This window comes from Taeniopygia guttata, chromosome 28, assembly GCF_048771995.1.
Source record: "Taeniopygia guttata chromosome 28, bTaeGut7.mat, whole genome shotgun sequence".
Lineage (NCBI taxonomy): Eukaryota > Metazoa > Chordata > Aves > Passeriformes > Estrildidae > Taeniopygia > Taeniopygia guttata.
Genome location: NC_133053.1, coordinates 2,609,045 through 2,625,265, shown reverse-complemented (window position 1 = coordinate 2,625,265; position 16,221 = coordinate 2,609,045). Strand labels below are relative to the sequence as shown.

General features: G+C 59.5%; 2 protein-coding genes and 1 non-coding gene across 6 annotated transcripts; 1 reads left to right on the top strand and 2 right to left on the bottom strand.

Moving 5' to 3' along the window:
- Positions 1-627: 627 nt before the first annotated feature.
- MED16 (mediator complex subunit 16) lies at positions 628-9,096 on the bottom strand. Of its 3 annotated transcripts, none has more exons than XM_002193716.6 (15): positions 8,932-9,096; positions 8,438-8,654; positions 7,992-8,099; positions 7,426-7,595; positions 6,493-6,924; positions 6,146-6,251; positions 5,381-5,536; positions 4,919-5,130; positions 4,470-4,676; positions 3,838-4,048; positions 3,528-3,661; positions 2,926-3,118; positions 2,491-2,707; positions 2,053-2,136; positions 628-1,315 (listed from the first exon to the last, which is right to left on the bottom strand). In XM_002193716.6, the coding sequence occupies exons 1-15, from the start codon at positions 9,079-9,081 to the stop codon at positions 1,189-1,191; spliced, it is 2,724 nt and encodes a 907-aa protein (XP_002193752.5). In that variant the 5' UTR covers positions 9,082-9,096; the 3' UTR covers positions 628-1,188. The 3 variants fall into 3 exon arrangements, with proteins under 3 accessions (XP_002193752.5, XP_030112517.1, XP_072775395.1); XM_030256657.4 differs by having other exon boundaries at positions 8,804-8,943; XM_072919294.1 differs by lacking the exon at positions 8,932-9,096 and adding an exon at positions 8,756-8,774.
- Positions 9,097-9,317: 221 nt separating this feature from the next.
- LOC115490922 (U6 spliceosomal RNA) lies at positions 9,318-9,424 on the top strand. Its single transcript, XR_003956834.1, has one exon. It is a non-coding gene; the product is annotated as a U6 spliceosomal RNA (small nuclear RNA).
- A 110-nt stretch (positions 9,425-9,534) lies between these two features.
- On the bottom strand, positions 9,535-16,094 carry R3HDM4 (R3H domain containing 4). Of its 2 annotated transcripts, XM_030256659.4 has the most exons (8): positions 15,915-16,094; positions 13,641-13,795; positions 13,392-13,510; positions 12,800-12,920; positions 12,327-12,412; positions 11,391-11,476; positions 11,037-11,092; positions 9,535-10,414 (listed from the first exon to the last, which is right to left on the bottom strand). In XM_030256659.4, exons 1-8 carry the CDS (start codon positions 15,956-15,958, stop codon positions 10,311-10,313), a joined length of 771 nt encoding a protein of 256 aa, XP_030112519.2. In that variant the 5' UTR covers positions 15,959-16,094; the 3' UTR covers positions 9,535-10,310. The 2 variants fall into 2 exon arrangements, with proteins under 2 accessions (XP_030112519.2, XP_030112518.4); XM_030256658.4 differs by lacking the exon at positions 11,037-11,092.
- Positions 16,095-16,221: the final 127 nt, after the last annotated feature.

The window sequence follows — 16,221 nt, the reverse complement described above, 5'->3', positions numbered from 1 at the left end:
ATAAGGTGCAGTTTCCTAATTAGCCATTTGATTGTCCCTAATTACCAGCAGAGCAGAGAGGGGGAGAGGTCTGCACAGCTCTGTGCAGCAAAACATTTGCTGGAGTCGAGGGATGAACTCTGCCACCAGCTCCACTTCTCAGGAATAATGAAATCATGGTTCCAGAGGGAAAGGAATGTACTAAGACTGGCTCACTCCCCCTCTTAAACGCTCTGTGGGGACCTGGAACTGCTGGCTGGGATGCAGCAGCAGAAGGCTCCAGGCTTATCCCCATAAGAGCTGCAGGACCCGTGGGAGAGGAGCCCAGATCAGCCCCAGGGCTGGGGCTCCAGAGGTTGTGATTTCCTGCCCAGGGCTGCAGCAGCTCAGGGCAAGGGAGGGCAAAAGTCTGAAAGGATTTTTGGCTGCACCAGGAACGCTCCTCCTCTGGCACGCTCAAGTGTCCAGCCTTGCTGAAGCTGGAGGCTTGCACAACCCCAGGGATCTGATGTTTTTTCCTCGAGTGTTCATAAGGCAAACCTTGAAAACATCCATTTCTCCTTCCCCCTTTTCTCAACGATCCTTTCCTACAGATGCCCTGGCCCCACACTGGGCAGCCACGTCACACCACAGAAACAAACCACTTGGTTCTGTACAAAATCAGGAGAATTTTTATTTACAACAGCAAGAGGCAAAGGCAGGGCTCACTCCAGGCAGCGGCACTCATATTCCTGCTCCCATCCAACACTGATGGGCACACAGGAGCCAGCTCCTGTCTCAGGGACAAGTTTGCTGAGGGATCAGGAGTGCCCAGCCCATGTGGCACTTCCCAAGCAGCAGAGGCACAGCATGGATGTGAGGATGGATGTGAGGTACCAGCTGTGCTCCTCTCAGCTGGGACTTTGTTCCTCTCCAGCTGCCCCATCACCACTCCCTGCCCAGGCCAGGGCAGCTGCCAGAACGTTGCTGCTGTGCTGTCACAGACACAAGAGAGCCAGGCTCTCCCCTCCTGGGCCCCAAATGATGGAGAAACTTCGGGCATTCCTTCCCAGCTCTTCCCTCAGCTCTGTTTTCCAGCACAGCTCAACCAAGGACGAGCAGCAGTAGCTTTCCCAGCATGAGGAAGAGGATCTGCCATTCCCTTGTCCCAAAACCTCCATGAAGGGAGCCCTGTGCAACTCTTGGCCCCCACTGCACCCCGGGAAGGGCTCAGGAGTAGCTGAGGGGCATCTTCCTCCACAGTCCCCCACACAGGCAGTTCTTGATCCAGCGCTGCTCCCACTGCTTCACTGCTGTCACCTTGTTGGGTGACTTCAGCATGGTGACACAGCCACACCTGGGGGGACATGGAGGGTGCAGTGCAGAGCCAGCACTGCTGAGGAGCTGCATGGATCACACAGGGCTCTGGGTATCCGTGGGGGAAACCAGCTCCTGTCATCTGCAGATGACACTTGTGAGCACCAAAACCAGCTGAAACCAGCAACGATCCCGCTGAGGGCTCTGCTGGAGCTGGAGCCTGGCAAGGAAGAGCCCCAGCTGCTGTTTATACATGAAACAACTGACAGTCATCTCACAAAAATGATCTGCTACAGAGGCTTTCTATTAAAATCAGTAATTAAAGCTAATTCAATCACGTGACTTAGATGGATGCTTGTTCCCTGAGCCATTATCCTGAAATCCAGGCTCTCCCATGAGGGTGGATGAGTAGAGCAGCACGAAATGCAAGCCTGGTGGAAAGATGACCCCAAAAAGGGAACGGGGCAGCAGGGTGATTCCTCCCTCCAGCCCTGCCATGACCACACAGGTGCTTTAATAACCAGACCCACAGAACTGGGCATCACATAAAGGAGCTGCTGTAGGGTCTCCTCCAGGCCTGATTACTTTAAGAGCTTTATCTGATCTGTTTGATTTTTAACCCAAGGGTCAGGTCTGAAACAATGCCACTCTCTGACAGTGACATGGGCATCCCAGGTTGGGGACACCTTAACCACAGCCCCAGCCAGTCTCAGAGAGCTCCGGAAGGACACAGGACAGTCCAAGTCCTGCCCAAGCTCCACTGCAAGTGTCACTTACCTGGTACAGGACTTGCATTCCTCCGTTGGGTACGCACCCAGGTGCAGCCGCCTCAGGTGGTCAATTTTGGGCTGTCCAGGGGCCCTGGGGAGGGAGAGCAGGACTTTCCTAGAGTGTCACTTTCCATGAGCTGTCCCCAGGACAGGGAGCTGTATCTCACTGGCCAACATGGCAGAGGTTCTGCCCACTTACCCACCCAGTGCCACGAGATTCGTTGTCACAATGACACAATTAATCACATTAATTAATGGGGTTTTTCCCCGCCGTTTGCTATCACTTTTCAGTACTTAAAATTCCCAGCCCATCAGAAGCTGAGAAAGGGATTTGAGCAGAGAGGACAAAGTGCTCTTGGGTCACAGCAGCAAGGAGACAAGCCAAACCTAAGAGCTGCCAAAACTTCTTCTCACCACGGCACTGACTCTTTCCAGGGGGTTGTACCTGACAAAGGCATCGAACTGGGAAGAGACAGTGTGGCCAACGAGCCCGGGAGCCTTCCCAAACTGCAGCCGGACCAGCTGCTTGTTCTGCAGCTTGCTGATGATGCCATCGTTGATGGGCAGCCAGTCAATGTTGGGAATGAGCAGCTGGCTGGGCAGGAGGCAGCACTCATCGATCAGGGCATCATCAGGCTCTGTGATGTGATTTTCCTCACGACCTGCGTGGGAAACGAAGGAAAAAACCCTGTGACCTTTACATTTCTCTCTCAGAGCTCCAGAGAGCTGCGTGCAACCTCCTCCTCCACTGCCAACTCAGCCTGGAAAACAATAACCTTGGCAGCTGCACTTGCCCTTCCTCAGTGTGCCAGACTCCCTTGGAGTCACGTCCCACCCCACTGCTGCAGGAATTACTGCTCAGGGAGCCGGCCACACTCACAGCACAGCCAGAGCTTGGTCAGGAGCCTGAAGAGCAGGGACATGCTGTCCTGGGTGTCCGAGGTTGCTGTGTACACGGGGAGGCAGCTGGGCTTCAGCAGCCCCCAGATGCGGATGACCACCATCAGCTCCCGGAACATGCCGAGGGACGCGCCGTCGCGCAGGAAGCTGTGCCCAGGGCGCACCGGGGAGCCCTGCGGGGGGACAGCGCCGTGGCTGGGGGTGGCACCAGCCCCAGCCACCACACTGCATCCACACAGCTCCTGCTTGCAGCAGCACACAGCCTATGGAACCTGCTGCTGAGGATCACCTGAAGGTGACACCTCTGCAGAGCTGCAAGAGGAGCGTTCCCAAATCCCTCAAGTATCACGCTGGTCACCAGACCCAGATGGGCATGGGAATGGCTATTCTCTAATTCTGTTGTTCCTTACTCCTCCCCAATGCCTGTGCTGACAGGGACATATGGCCCTGTGTGCCCTGGCAAAGCACCCCAGCACTGCCCATGGGTGTTTGTGTCCTCTCGGCGTCTGCCAAAAATAGATTTCACCACCTCACCCCAAGTTTCCAGCAGCTAAGACCACTACCCAGCACTCCAGGTCTCACCTGGTTGGGAAGGCTGGCCAGCAGGTAGAGCACAAAATCCCCCACCCACTGGATGAGCTGCTGCAGGGACTGCAACGTCGTCATCTCCAGGACAAACTCTTCCGTCTTCAGGTTAATCATCACCTTGTCAATGTCTGGAAGAGAAGCAAGACATTGCCTGGCCGAGGAAGATGGATCCATCACACCCTCCCTGCGGAGGTCACCCTTGTCCTCCTCCTCAAACCCAGGAGTTACCACGAGACTGTGAGGCCACAGGAACATTCCCTGTTGGACTGGGAATGCAGAGCGGGATGCTGTGAGCAGTCAGTACCTACATCCGTGATCTTGGAGCAGATCTCGGTGAGCCGGTCCCCGGGGCTCTTGTCAGGGGTGTTGAGGAAGTGTGGGCGCAGCAGCGACTTGAGGGTGCAGCTGATGGCGATGAGGAAGAGCTTGGCGTGGTAGTCGCACACACGGGCGATGGTGCTGGAGGAGAGCTTGCACAGCGACGCCTTCATGGCAACGATGCGTGTGGAGAGCACCTGAGCCACGGGGAAACGCAGCAAAAGGCACAAGGAAAGGCAGGAATTAGCATAAGCTCATTAGAGCTGCTGCTGCTTTATTCTCTGCTCTCCCTTTCTGCTGCAGGAGTGACAGGAGCAGTGACTGCCACGCATGTGAGCGCTGTGCTGGGCACGTGCTGCTGTTCCCAGAATCTGCCAAAAATAGATTTCACCATCTCACCCCAAGTTTCCAACAGCTAAGACCCCGCTGGTATCAGTGACAGCAAATGCTGCTGACGTGGAAGCTCTGCCCAGCTCCATCACTGCCTGAGCAGGGCGCCCAGAGAGCGCAGCCAGGCAGAGCCACCCATGTCCTGAGCACTGGCACTGGCTGTCCCCACTCCAAGTAGTCCCTGAGCCCCTCCATGCCCACCCTGAGCCCAGAGCTCCCACCCCCCACCTGCTGCAGGGCTGCGTTCTGCCGCATGTACTCCTCGTGCAGCTTCTCCACCAGGTTCTGCACCATGCTGGGCTGGACGTGGAGCAGGATGTCCCACCAGTCGTAGCCAGTCACCATGCAGTACTCCAACAGGAACAGCAAGTGCCGCAGGGACATGTTCATGTCCAGCACGTGGCCCATGGAGGGGGAGATGCGGAGCATGCTCAGCTTGAAGGGAGGAACCAAAGGGAAACTGGCTTCAGGAGTGAGCTTACAATTGCCCACAAAGCTACAACACAGCATGGGGCCCAATGAAGCTCAACCCTGACCTAGTGACAGTTTCTGACACTGATGGGATACATCTCTTCCCACTACAGATCTCACAGCTGGAATTCCAAGTGTTTCCTGAGAGACCCATCACCCCTCAGAGAACCTGGGTGAGAAATAACCCCCCACAAGACAGCACCAACCTTCCCATGACTGTCCACACCAGCCAGGGCCAGTGATGTCCAGGAGAGCTGCATGGCCTTGAAGTGCACCAGGGGCCCTGTGGTGCGTGGGCGCTTGAGGGCCGGCTCGTCCACGGGGCGCTGCGAGGAGGAGCCGTAGAACACGGCCATCATCTGCAGGGACAGCCGGTGCACGATGTGGACACTGCCATCGTGGAAAGCCAAGGCCAGGCCTGGGGACAGGAGATGAGTGAGGCTGAGCAAGCAGCTCCTCCCAGCATGGCAGTGGCCACCACTGAAGCCCATGGAGAAGCCAAAGGGCTGGGGGCTCACGGCATTTCGCAGGCTCTTCCCACAACGGGGTCGCATCCTGCATGAAAGCCTTCCCTCAGCATGCCACGTGCTTCGCTTCAGCTACAGCTCAGGTAATTTCAAGCAAATTTCAAGCAAAAATCTAGGACAAAGACAACAGGAACTCCTTACCCAGCCCAGGGAAGAACTTGGTGTCGTTTGCCACCTTCAGGTCGGTGTTGGTCAGGGAGATCGGCAGCTTCGGCAGCGCCACGGCCGACACCCGGTCCAGGTCGTTGGTGGCAGACAGGATCCGCCACTTCAGGATCATGGGCTGCTTGTCTCCCACTGGGGAAAATAAGCAAATGAGTGAGAATTTTGTCCCAGAGAGATCAGAAAATCTGCCCACATTTCTGCCCAGGCTCCAAGCAGGATCACAGATTGGGCACTGATATATTTCCCACACAGTTCCCCGTTTTTTTCCTGATTATACAAACAACACGTTTTGCTAAATCTCTCATGATGGGAAGCTCTGCTGCGTGACTAAGATCCTTATATACAATAATCCTTTATATTTCACCAAACAAACTGCCCTGATTAATTCTGTTTTATCTGAGATCAGGTGGAGCCCAAGCAGCCAGGGCAGGGGATTAATCCAGCTCTGCTGCTCAATCCTGGTCCTTTGGGAGCCTTTGCTCCACTGGTGGCAGGAAGGGCGGCTGTGCAGCAAAACACAAAAAATGTCTTTTATGAAGCGAAAGCAACAACCAAACCCTTTCCTGGAAACTGCAAGCTGCTGCCTATGATGCAAACAGACAGAATGGACTGAGAACACCTGAAAATAAACATGAGCTTCTGATTAACCCCATCTATGGGATGATGTATGTGAGAAACTGTGCTGCTTTTTCCCTCAGACCAAGCATTCTGTTCTCGAGAATCCCCAGAGCAGATACTTACCCACAGGAGAGATTTGCTGGAAGATGTTGTTGACAGGCAGGCCCTCCTTCCTAAGGGACCAGCACTCCACGATGCTGTTGTTTTGGTTGGAGGCACAAAGCAGCACCTGTGGAACAGAGCCCCCCCCACCACAAGTTTCACAACAGGGAGGACACTGCCCTGGTCATTTCCAGGGTGCTGTTTTCACTCAGGTCATGAAAAAGCAGAGGATCAAATCAGTGGGAGGCCAGGTGCCTAATTCCAGCTGCACCAGAAGGGCAACTAGGAATGCCAAGGGTATTGCAGGACACGCTGGCCACCCCAGACCCTCTGAGGAAGACCAGGTGGAGCAGAGAGCAGCTTCCCACCTGCTCTGACATGTCCCGAGCCAGGAACTTCAGGTGGGTGATGGCCGGGTACTTGTCCTTGCGCGCGGGGTCGGTGGTGCAGCGCATGAAGAGGGAGGGCAGGATCTCGGTGTCGATCTTGCACTTCTCGTTCACCACGCTGACACACACCTTGTAGAACTGCACGGGGGACGTGCTGCTGCCATCAGACGTGGCCACCACGATGTTGCCCCCGCCCGTGAAGGCGACGTCGGCCAAGGCCACGCGGCAGCGCAGGCGGCACAGGCTCTCGGTGGCCGTCAGCACCTGCCCGTTGGGCTTGAGGAGGGACACGGTGACCAGCCCGCTGATGGTCACAGCAATCCAGCCCTCCATGGGCTTCCCACCAAACAGCGTCAGCGACGGGGAGAATTTCACCCGCGAAAACTTCTCGCCGAAGTTCGAGGCTCCGGACTGTAACACACGTCAGCAAAACCAAAGTGTTGGCGGACAAAATTTGTGCCTGCGGAGCTCTTCTCGAGGGACAGGGGCAGGATTTATGTGGGACATCCCCAACACAAGCAGGGAACTGGTGCTTGGCAGCTTTGGGCTCTCAGAGTCGGCAGGATCACACATGAGGAGCTCAGGTCTGTGCCCAAATGCCCAGATCAAACCTCAGCACCCCAAATGCATTTTCTCTGAATCACCACTGAGGAAAGAACTGCTCTATCTCCGTGTTCCTGCCTAGAAATGAGGTACCAGACTAGGGGAGACACACCTGGAACACCAAAAGAAACAAGGCTCCAACCCCCCTCAGAACTCAGCAGGAACCAGAAATCTGACTTCTCTTTGACTGCAAAAATTCCCCAAGGCCACAGGAGAGCCCAGAGCACGGAACACAGGCAGGATCCTGAGTTCTTTGCCAAAACCTGAGCCAGAGCTGCAGCCCAGATCCCCCATGGATCTGACACAAACCTTCTCCACGTGCAGAGCCAGCTTGACGCCGTTGTGCAGCCAGGACAGGGCCACCACCGGGTCCCCCTCCACCACACTGCCCACCGTGTTCTCCCAGCTGTTGGCCAGGTGATCTGTCATGCCCCAGCACTTGATGTGGCCATCAGCATCTGCTGAGAGCAGCCTGGAGCCTGTGACAGTGACACTGCATGAGAATGGGGGGAACAGACAAAAACCTACAAGGAGTCACAGTCTGGAGCCTGTGACAGTGACACTGCAAGAGAACAGGGGGAACAGCCAAAACCCCACAAGGAATCACAGCCTGGAGCCTGTGACAGTGACACTGCATGAGAATGGGGGGAACAGCCAAAACCCCACATGGAAATCACAGCCTGTGACAGTGACACTGCATGAGAATGGGGGAACAGTCAAAACCTCACAAGGAATTGCAGCCTGGAGCCTGTGACAGTGACACTGCATGAGAATGGGGGAACAGAGAAAACCCCACGAGGAATCACAGCCCACCCCTTGGGGACCGGCACAGCAGGGGTGGGACACGGTGACAATGTGGAGGGAGCCCAGCCCACCTGACTGATCCCACTCCAAACAGGTGATGACTTCGGTGTGGCCCGAGTTCACAGAGTAGACGTCCCAGGGGTGCTCGGTGTCGATGATATGGACCATGTGAGTGAGATCTGTGTGAACAGAGAAGTGACTCCCTGAGCCTTGGCACTGCTCCTGAGCCTCAGCTGGTGCAGGGAAAACATAAAATATTTTATAGAAATCATTTGGGGTAGGGTAGCAACTCTGCTGGGAGCTCAGTGAGGGACCGATGTGGTGTAGATTAGGGAAATCGGTTCTGGTTTAGAGGAAACGCGTGTGAGACACTGCCAGAGGCTGAGGGATGGAAGGAAAAGGAGGAGCAGCAGCCGGGAGCTGCCAGGGGCAGGCAGAGCTCCGGCCCGGAGGATCGTGGCCTTTCCCGGGAGCACCGGGAGCTGCCAGCAGGGATTTCCCCAGGGGCTCCCGGTACCTTTCTCCTCCTCATTGCGGAGGTCCGTGGTGAAGGCGATGAGGTTGCGGCAGGACCAGGCGCACACCAGCGGGATGGAGGGGCAGTGGTTGCTCTTGGGCTTCTTCTCCCACTCGCACACGTAGGCCAGGTCCATCCCGCCGGGACGCGGTACACCGGACACGGTACACGGTACACCGGACACGGGATACGGCACACGGGACAGCCTCGGTCCTGCCTGGGGGCGACACAAGGCCGGTCACACACCGGGAATCCCAACCTCAGGGGCCACAGCGGGGGGGCACAGCCCTGGGGACACGGGTGGGTACAGCCCCGCACCGGGACAAACCCCGGCGGTCCCGGGGGAAACGGCCCGCGGGTACCGACCGCACGGCGGGCGGGAGGGTCGTCCCCCCTCCCCGGGGACGGTCCCGGGGCGGTGCCGGAGGTTCCCGGGGAGGCCGCGGGAGGTTCTCGGTCCGTTCCCGGTCCCGGCCCGGTCCCGCCGCACTCACCGGCGCCCGCCGCTCCGCAGGACCCCGGCCCGCCCGCGGGCTGCCCGGGCCGCGCCTGCGCCGCGCGCTCAGGCACTGCCGCGGACACCCCCGCAGAGAGAGCGAGAGCGAGAGAGAGAGAGAGAGAGAGAGAGAGAGAGAGAGCTCCATCCCGCAGGGTGTAATTAGCATAACAAACTACCCACAACGCACCGGGCAGAGATAGCGAACATTACCGGCAGATTTCGGGCAATTTGGGGAAAATCGATGAAAATAAGGGAGCAGAAGACTGAGAAACAATTGGGAAGCTCATTCCGCGTCTAACATCGAGCCATACTCTACTCGCCCTATCGTTAAGATATTAATTTTCTAAGTCTTTAAATAGCACTGCGGGTGCAGAACAGTTCGTGCTCGCTTCGGCAGCACATATACTAAAATTGGAACGATACAGAGAAGATTAGCATGGCCCCTGCGCAAGGATGACACGCAAATTCGTGAAGCGTTCCATATTTTTCGCACCTCCCCGCACCCACATTTTTCATCCCGCGCCCCACCCGCTGCCCCGCCACCGCCCAAAAACCTCCTCCCTGTCCTCCCCGTCCCCACGGAGACACAGAGCCGGAGTAGGGGAGCACCGATTTTATTGTTTCTGAACGCCACACCAGCCAAGGAGGAGCGAGGGGAGCCCCTGGCTCTGGGGGTACCCACGAGGGGCTGCCCCGGCTCTGGGGGTGCCCACGGTTAATGGCAGTCGGCGTCATCACGGTGGGCAGAGCAGCCAGCAAAGATCCCCAGGGCATGCCCAGCCCCGAGCAAACCTTGGCACATGCCACGAAGCCGGGTGGCACATAGAGAGACCCCCAAAATGCCCCCGTCTGCCCCCATGGCAGAGAGAGCCCTGAAAGGGGCTGCACCCCTCCAACACACGCACACACACACACACACACACACATGTAAATATACACACACGTGATAAAAAACACACAAGCTATATTACACTTTAAAAAACAGCCCCGTGGGCCGGGCAGGGCACAGGGCGTGGGGTAAAAGCATCCGGAGCCCCCGAGCCCCCCCGGGACAGCCGGTGGGCACGAGGCTGCGGGAACGCGGCAGCCCCGGGGCTCTTCCGCCGGCTCAGCGATTGCTCAGCAGCCGCCGGGAGCTGTTTCACCGCAGAAAAATCTGGGCCGAAATCACCCCACGAGCGTCAGCGCCAGAGGGAGGCTTGGCCCTGCCTGATTCTTTTTTTAAAAACACCTGGGTTATATAAATAGACACACCAACAGTTCCAGGAGGGATGCGCGGGGCCAGGGCACAGCCACAAACCCCCGGCTCTGCCCCGCCGAGGCTCCGGGAGAGGCTGCAGAGGACACAGGAGGGGCAGGGCAGCTCTGGGGGCATCAGCTCATCTGCCCCAGGTAGTCTGAGAGCAGCAGCTCCGGGGGCAGGAACACGTGGTGTTTGTTGCTCACTTTCATCTGACGTTTCCCTTCGATGTCCGAACCTGCGGGTGGGACGGAGCGGTCAGCACATCCCTCCTCCCTACCTCGGGGGTCTCCAACAGGCGCTCCCAGCCCGGCCACAGCCCTCCCCTTCTCCCTGGGGCTCGTGGTGACTTTTCTGCCCCGTTTTCTGTCCCCTGCCGGCACCACGGGCTCGCTCGCCATCATTAGCGCTCAGGCTGATGGCCACAAGTGCCTCCTCTGGAGGGAGGGATGCCTTCCCTGCCTTGGCAACCAAACCTTTGGGGATGCCCAGGGCAGCACCAGAGTGCGGCTGCTCCTTGGGAGGAGGAAGCAGCTGCAGAAGAGGGAACCCCGCGAGCAGATTCCTGCTTTGGAGCACCCAAATTTCCCGTCAGAGCTGGGTCCCGCCGACCCCCGGGTGTGCGGCTGCAGGCAGCGCTGGTGACCACGGCCGGGGCTGCCCAGGGAGCTCCGGGCACTGGTGGGGAGGGAGCAGGCAGGGGTGGGACCGCGGGGTTATCTGCGAGCCCCAGGGCGAGGTGGGGCCGGCAGGAGGAAGGGAGGAAAAGGCTGAGCTGGAGAGGAGAGATAGTGATGGAGGGAAGGGGAAAAAAAACAAAAACAAAATCAAAATCAACCAAGCGGACACGCGGCTCTTACTGGCAGAGACGAGATCCATGTACTGGCAGAGCGCGTGGAGCAGGAGCCGCTCAAAGCTGGGGACAGGGGACAGGGTTAGAGCCTGAGCAGTGTGTCCCACGGGCTGCCCTGCCCTCCATCCTCCCAGGGACCCACAGGGGAGCACAAAGAGCCACAAAGCCCTGCGCAGGCATCCCCAGGTGCCTCCCTCCCCCAGGGGCTCCACGGGGACCAGGCCAGGTGGGTGTCCCCAGGTGGGTGTCCCCAGGCCTGGCTGAGGGGAGGCCAAGGGGTGTCCTGTGCTCCCAAAGCCCCTCTGCAGGCTGGGGCAGCCCTGGGGCATGGGGAACCCCAGCACCCCGAGATGGGGGATACCTGTTATCCATCAGTGCTGTGTAGACAGAGTGTGGGGTGACAGAGAAGAAGGCCAGCAGCTCCTCCTCCAGCCCCTCCAGCGTCCCCTGTGAGGAGAGGCAGCGGCTCAGCGAGCAGGGGACATGGGGGGCACAGCCCTGGCACAACTGATTCCCCAAGACTTACTGCCAGCAGCTCCCGGGCAAGTTATCTGGATGGGAGACAGCAGGGAGAGGAGACAGCTCCCATCTCCAGCCCCTGAGGCGGGGAAGGATCCAGCTCCTGCCAACTCCACAGTGTGTGCCAAGGGCTGGCACCATCCCTCATGGATGCCTCGTGCCTCCCCACAGTCAAAGCTCAGTGCTCTGCTGCTCTGAGGAGCTCTGTGACCCCAGAGACAAGCAGCACACGCGTCCCATTGGAAGACAAACAAGCCAGCGGGCAGGAGGAGCCCAGGCTGCATTTAGAGGCTCTAATTAGCACCAGGAAAACAAACAGAGCCCCACAGAGCAGAGGGAGCAGGGAGCCAGCACCCCCAGGACTGGTAGAGCAAGTGTCTGGGCAGGCACTCACCTCTCTCCTTCCTGCTCAGCAGTTGGTGCACTTTTACCCCCTTTCAAAACACACTGGAGTTTCCCCAAATAACCTTGTGTGGGCCACTGTGAAGACCCTAAAGGCTCCACTGCTGTCCCCATGCATAAACACGCCTGGTTTCACCTGTCACCTGCTGTCACTGCACAAAGACTGAGAAACTACCACTAAAAAAAAGCCCTGTAACTACCAGAAAAATCTGAACCGAGCCAGGAAACCCCACGTGCCGGGAGCTGGGAGTCTCTGCAAGCAGCCACAACGCGCTCCCAGGAGCTCCTCTGAAATCCTCTGCACAGGGTCAGGGCACAGCTCTGGGGACAGGGACCCCTGGCAGCCCCAGCCCTGCTGTCCCAGCCCCCAGCTCACCATGGGGATCCTGCCCCTCTTCAGGGTGGCACGCAGGCGGCGGCTGATGCGCTGGAAGCACTCCTGGGGCGTGTAGGCAGGCAGCTCTGGACAAGGGAGAAGGGATTTGGACACAGCTCACAGCTCCAGAGCCCACAGTGTCACTTTCTGGGAGGACCTAGTGTCCCGCCCCGTGCCCTCTTCACAAACAGCAATGCCCTCCCCAGCACAGGAGGGGTCGGGGTGCAGAGATTTGGGGGTGTGACATCAAGGGATGGCTGCTGTGCCATCATCCCAGCCACTCCTGGCTCCCACAAACCCTCCCTGGTCCACGGTGGGGGTCTGCAGGCATAACCCCCCCACTGCCACACGCAGGGGCTGAGCTCAGGCATCCCCCAGCCCCACCATTAACAGGGAGTGGGCGCAGCCCTCCCAGAATGTACACAAGGAAGGAAAGGGAGAGGCTGTCCCCACCCTGCGTCCCCTCCCAGCACCTTTCCACTTCTCATCCTTGACAGGCAGCTTCCTCCTCTGCTTCTTCCTGGCCTCCTCCTCCAGGTAGAGCAGGACCCGCTCCTGCTCTTCTCCCGACCGGTTCATGAAGTCGTTCCAGATCTGACAACAGAAGCCACCAAGCCCCACTGCAGAGGTCTGTGGGGGGCACCTGGCAGGGCACGGCCACCCCCACACCCCTGAGCCCCCTCCTCACCCTCTCGTCCCCAGGGATGGCCTGAGTGCCACACCAGGGAGAGGCCACGTTTCAAAACACCCGGTTACGGGCCAGCGTGAGGCAACGGGGCTTTGGCAAGGGGCTTGTGCCAGAAGAAGTGCTGCAGCTCATCGGGCACCCGCTGCTCTGCAGCCACAACTCTCCACGAGAGGATCTGCCTGGAGATTCCCCCACCCCACAGACCCCATCACCCCCGGCACACCCGGCACCAGCTCCCACAGATCCCAGCCTGACACCACACCAGGCAGAAGCTGGGCTGCAGCAGCTCAAGCCAGGGATGCAGAGGGATGGAGGAGTGAGGTACAAGCATGCCATGCCATGCCAGTGTCCCCAGGCCAGCGGGTGGCTGTACCCACCTCCACGTAGGTCTCATTGTTACACGCCTCGGTGAAGATGCTGGGGGTGGCCGAATGGCTGAGCTCTCCCTCGTCGCTCCCGCAGTCATCCTGCTCCAGCAGGGTCATCAGGAAGCGAGCTGGGGTGAAGAGCAAAGCCTGAGAGGGCAGGAAGCACCTCCAGAGAGGCTCCTTGCCCGCAGTACATCCCCGCTGCCACACAGTTCAGGGGAGGCTGCCCTGGGGAAGAGACCCTGCCCTGGTCCTTACTGTTCTCCAGCCTCTGGAGGCTCTTGCGGCCCTTGGCCCTCGGGATGAGGTCGGAGTTGCGGATGGCTTTGTTGATGTAATACTGCTTCCTCTTGGACGGCGAGAACCGCTTGGACGGGGACTCCTCCAGCAGGGGCAGGCAGTCCTCGATCCTCCTGGGGGACACAGGGGGAGGGATCAGCCCACCTGAGGGGCCTGGGGCAGCCCCAGCAGCGGGAGGATGGGGGGAGATGGGGCAGCAGAGCATCAGCCCCGTTGGTACTGTGACTGGCACCACCACGGGGTCACCCTGTCCCCCTCGGGTCACCTCCGAGGCTGGCTCTGCTCAAAGCAGCTGTGTGTCAGCACTGGAAGGGCCAGGCAATTAACCTGGGTAATTAACCTGGGTAATTAACCTGGGTAATTAACCGTGCCACACAGGAAGCAAAACGATGGATCCATTCCTGCTCACCATCGTCCTGCGTGGATTGGCACTGACCCTGCCACTCCTTGTTGAGGGCAGGAGCAACACCACCCCAGCCTGGCACTGCCAGCTCCTGGGGGCACCCAAAGCTGCCCCGTTCATAACACGGTCAGGGCGTTGATTAATCACAGGCACAGCTTAGGGATGACCAAAACACTGAGGCATTTTATGGGAAAATGAAGCCACACCACCAGCGAGAAGCTCAGCGGGTGCTGAACGCAACCACTTGGGTTTCAAAGTTTACTAAACACCAAGGACAGGAAGTTTCACCGCCTTCACTTGCGAAGAAGCTTCCCCTCAGGGTTGTGTGGGTTTCCTTTGGCGCAGCAGAAGGTGGGGGAGAAAATCAACACCCCTGAAACAAGCCTCAGGACTGTCCATCCAGGACGAGGAGCTGCAGCACGGCTGCCAGGAGTGACCGCAGGTACCACGGCAGCACCACAGCCTTGCTCCATCCACAGGGCGCTGTCCCCACCGTGTCCCCTCCTTTCCAGCATTCTGGGCCTCATGGCAGCCCCAGTCCTGCAATCAGGTTCTGACAGAGCTGATCTGGGCACGGGGCAGAGCAGGTTGTGCTGTCCGATTGCAGCCCGGGCCAACAGCCAGCTGCTCGCCCTCGCCAAAACCTTGATTTTTTTTTTCCCCTTTCCCTGCATCAGGGGAGCGATACAGTCTTGGCTGCTGGTGGGGGGTAAAAAAAACAACCATCCCTTCCAAGCCAGAGAGAAAACTGTGGCAAAGGCGGGCTTGGAAGGAATAAAAGAGACTCAGGTATCCAGGCAATGCCCAGAGGACGGGTGGGGAGCAGTAACCCAACCTGCCACAGCGAGCAACCAGGGCTGGTGGATCAAGTTGTGATACAAAGACGGTTACAAAAAACTGAATAAACAGAGGGAGTCACCTTACGTTGGCCCCAGCTTGGGGGTTTGAGTACACAGCTGCAAGCCTGGCGCTCCCTGGAGACAGCAGGGCCCCAGAAAATGTCAAAAAACCAGTGTCAGCGGGGTGGGAGCACCCCCGGGACCCCCCGAGCCCCCTGGGAGGGGAACAGGCTGAGCCACACTCAAGACTCTTTTTCCTGAAGGCTGTTCGTGGCTGTCCTGGCACCCGGCACTGCCACGTCTGCCCTGGCACTGCCACCTCCGCCCAGTGCCAACCTGGAGGTTCACAGGGCACGGTGACCTCGGCCCGCTGCTCCCAGAGCCGGTGGCCGGTGTCGGACAAGCACCGGTGCCCTCTGAGGCAGGGTCCCGTGCCAGGCTGGGGTGAGACCCCCGGAGAGGTCATTCCTGGGGGACCACAGCAAACCACAACCCCGGGGCAATGGTCACGGCAGCTCCGGGAGCACCGGAGCACAGAGTGACCCGTGGCTTCTCCTCCACGTCCCGTTCCCGGGCAGGGAACGCGCCTGGAAGAGGAACTTGGAAATTCCGGACCTATTCCTGTCATTTACCCTTCGGCAGCAGAGCGAAGTCGCCGGGGACAGCCGGGGCTGTCGGGGACAGCTCCGTCCCGCAGCATCCCGAGCCCCGGTACCCCCGTGCAGCACCGGGGGGCTGCACCCACCCCCGGCACCACGAGTGACCCCGGCCCGCACGGCCAGCCCCGGTGAGCGGGAGCACCGTGACCCGGAGGGATAAACACTAATTATAAGGCTGATGATGCCGGTGCCGGGCTCCGCTCTGACACCGCCCCCGGGGCCGGGCTGTCCCGGGAGGCGCCGCCGCCGCTCCCGCCCGCACGGACAGCCCGGGGGGCTCCTGCCCGGCCCCACCGCCCCACGGCCCGCCCGGCCCCGGGCCCGCACTCACGGGAACGGCTCCTCCGGGCCCGCGCCGCCCCGCAGCACCACCATGGCGCGCCGGGACTGGGATCGGAACCGGGACGGTGACCAGAACCGGCACCGGGACCTCCCTCCGCCGCCTCCACCCCCGGCCCGTACCGGCGGCACCGGGCCCGGCACCGCCCGCTGGAAGTGACGTCACGGGGGCGGGGGCACGGGAACCCCGCCCCGGGCGTCGCGGGAGGCGGTGCACCGGGGCTGCTCCGGGGAGCCCCACGAACCGGGGCGCGACGGCTGCCGGACCCCATTAACCCCGCGTGAATCCCTGTCGTCCC

Coding starts and splice junctions, on each gene's coding strand:
- R3HDM4 (XM_030256658.4), bottom strand. CDS start 15,958: ATGGTGGTGCTGCGGGGCGGCGCGGGCCCGGAGGAGCCGTTCCC. Junction 13,511..13,640: donor CCTCCAGAGGCTGGAGAACA/GTAAGGACCAGG, acceptor TCTTCACCCCAG/CTCGCTTCCTGATGACCCTG. Junction 11,477..12,326: donor AGAGGGGCAGGATCCCCATG/GTGAGCTGGGGG, acceptor CTCTCCTCACAG/GGGACGCTGGAGGGGCTGGA.
- MED16 (XM_002193716.6), bottom strand. CDS start 9,081: ATGGAGCTCTCTCTCTCTCTCTCTCTCTCTCTCTCTCTCTCGCTCTCG. Junction 8,100..8,437: donor CCGCAATGAGGAGGAGAAAG/GTACCGGGAGCC, acceptor CTGTTCACACAG/ATCTCACTCACATGGTCCAT. Junction 3,119..3,527: donor TGGCCAGCCTTCCCAACCAG/GTGAGACCTGGA, acceptor GTCCCCCCGCAG/GGCTCCCCGGTGCGCCCTGG.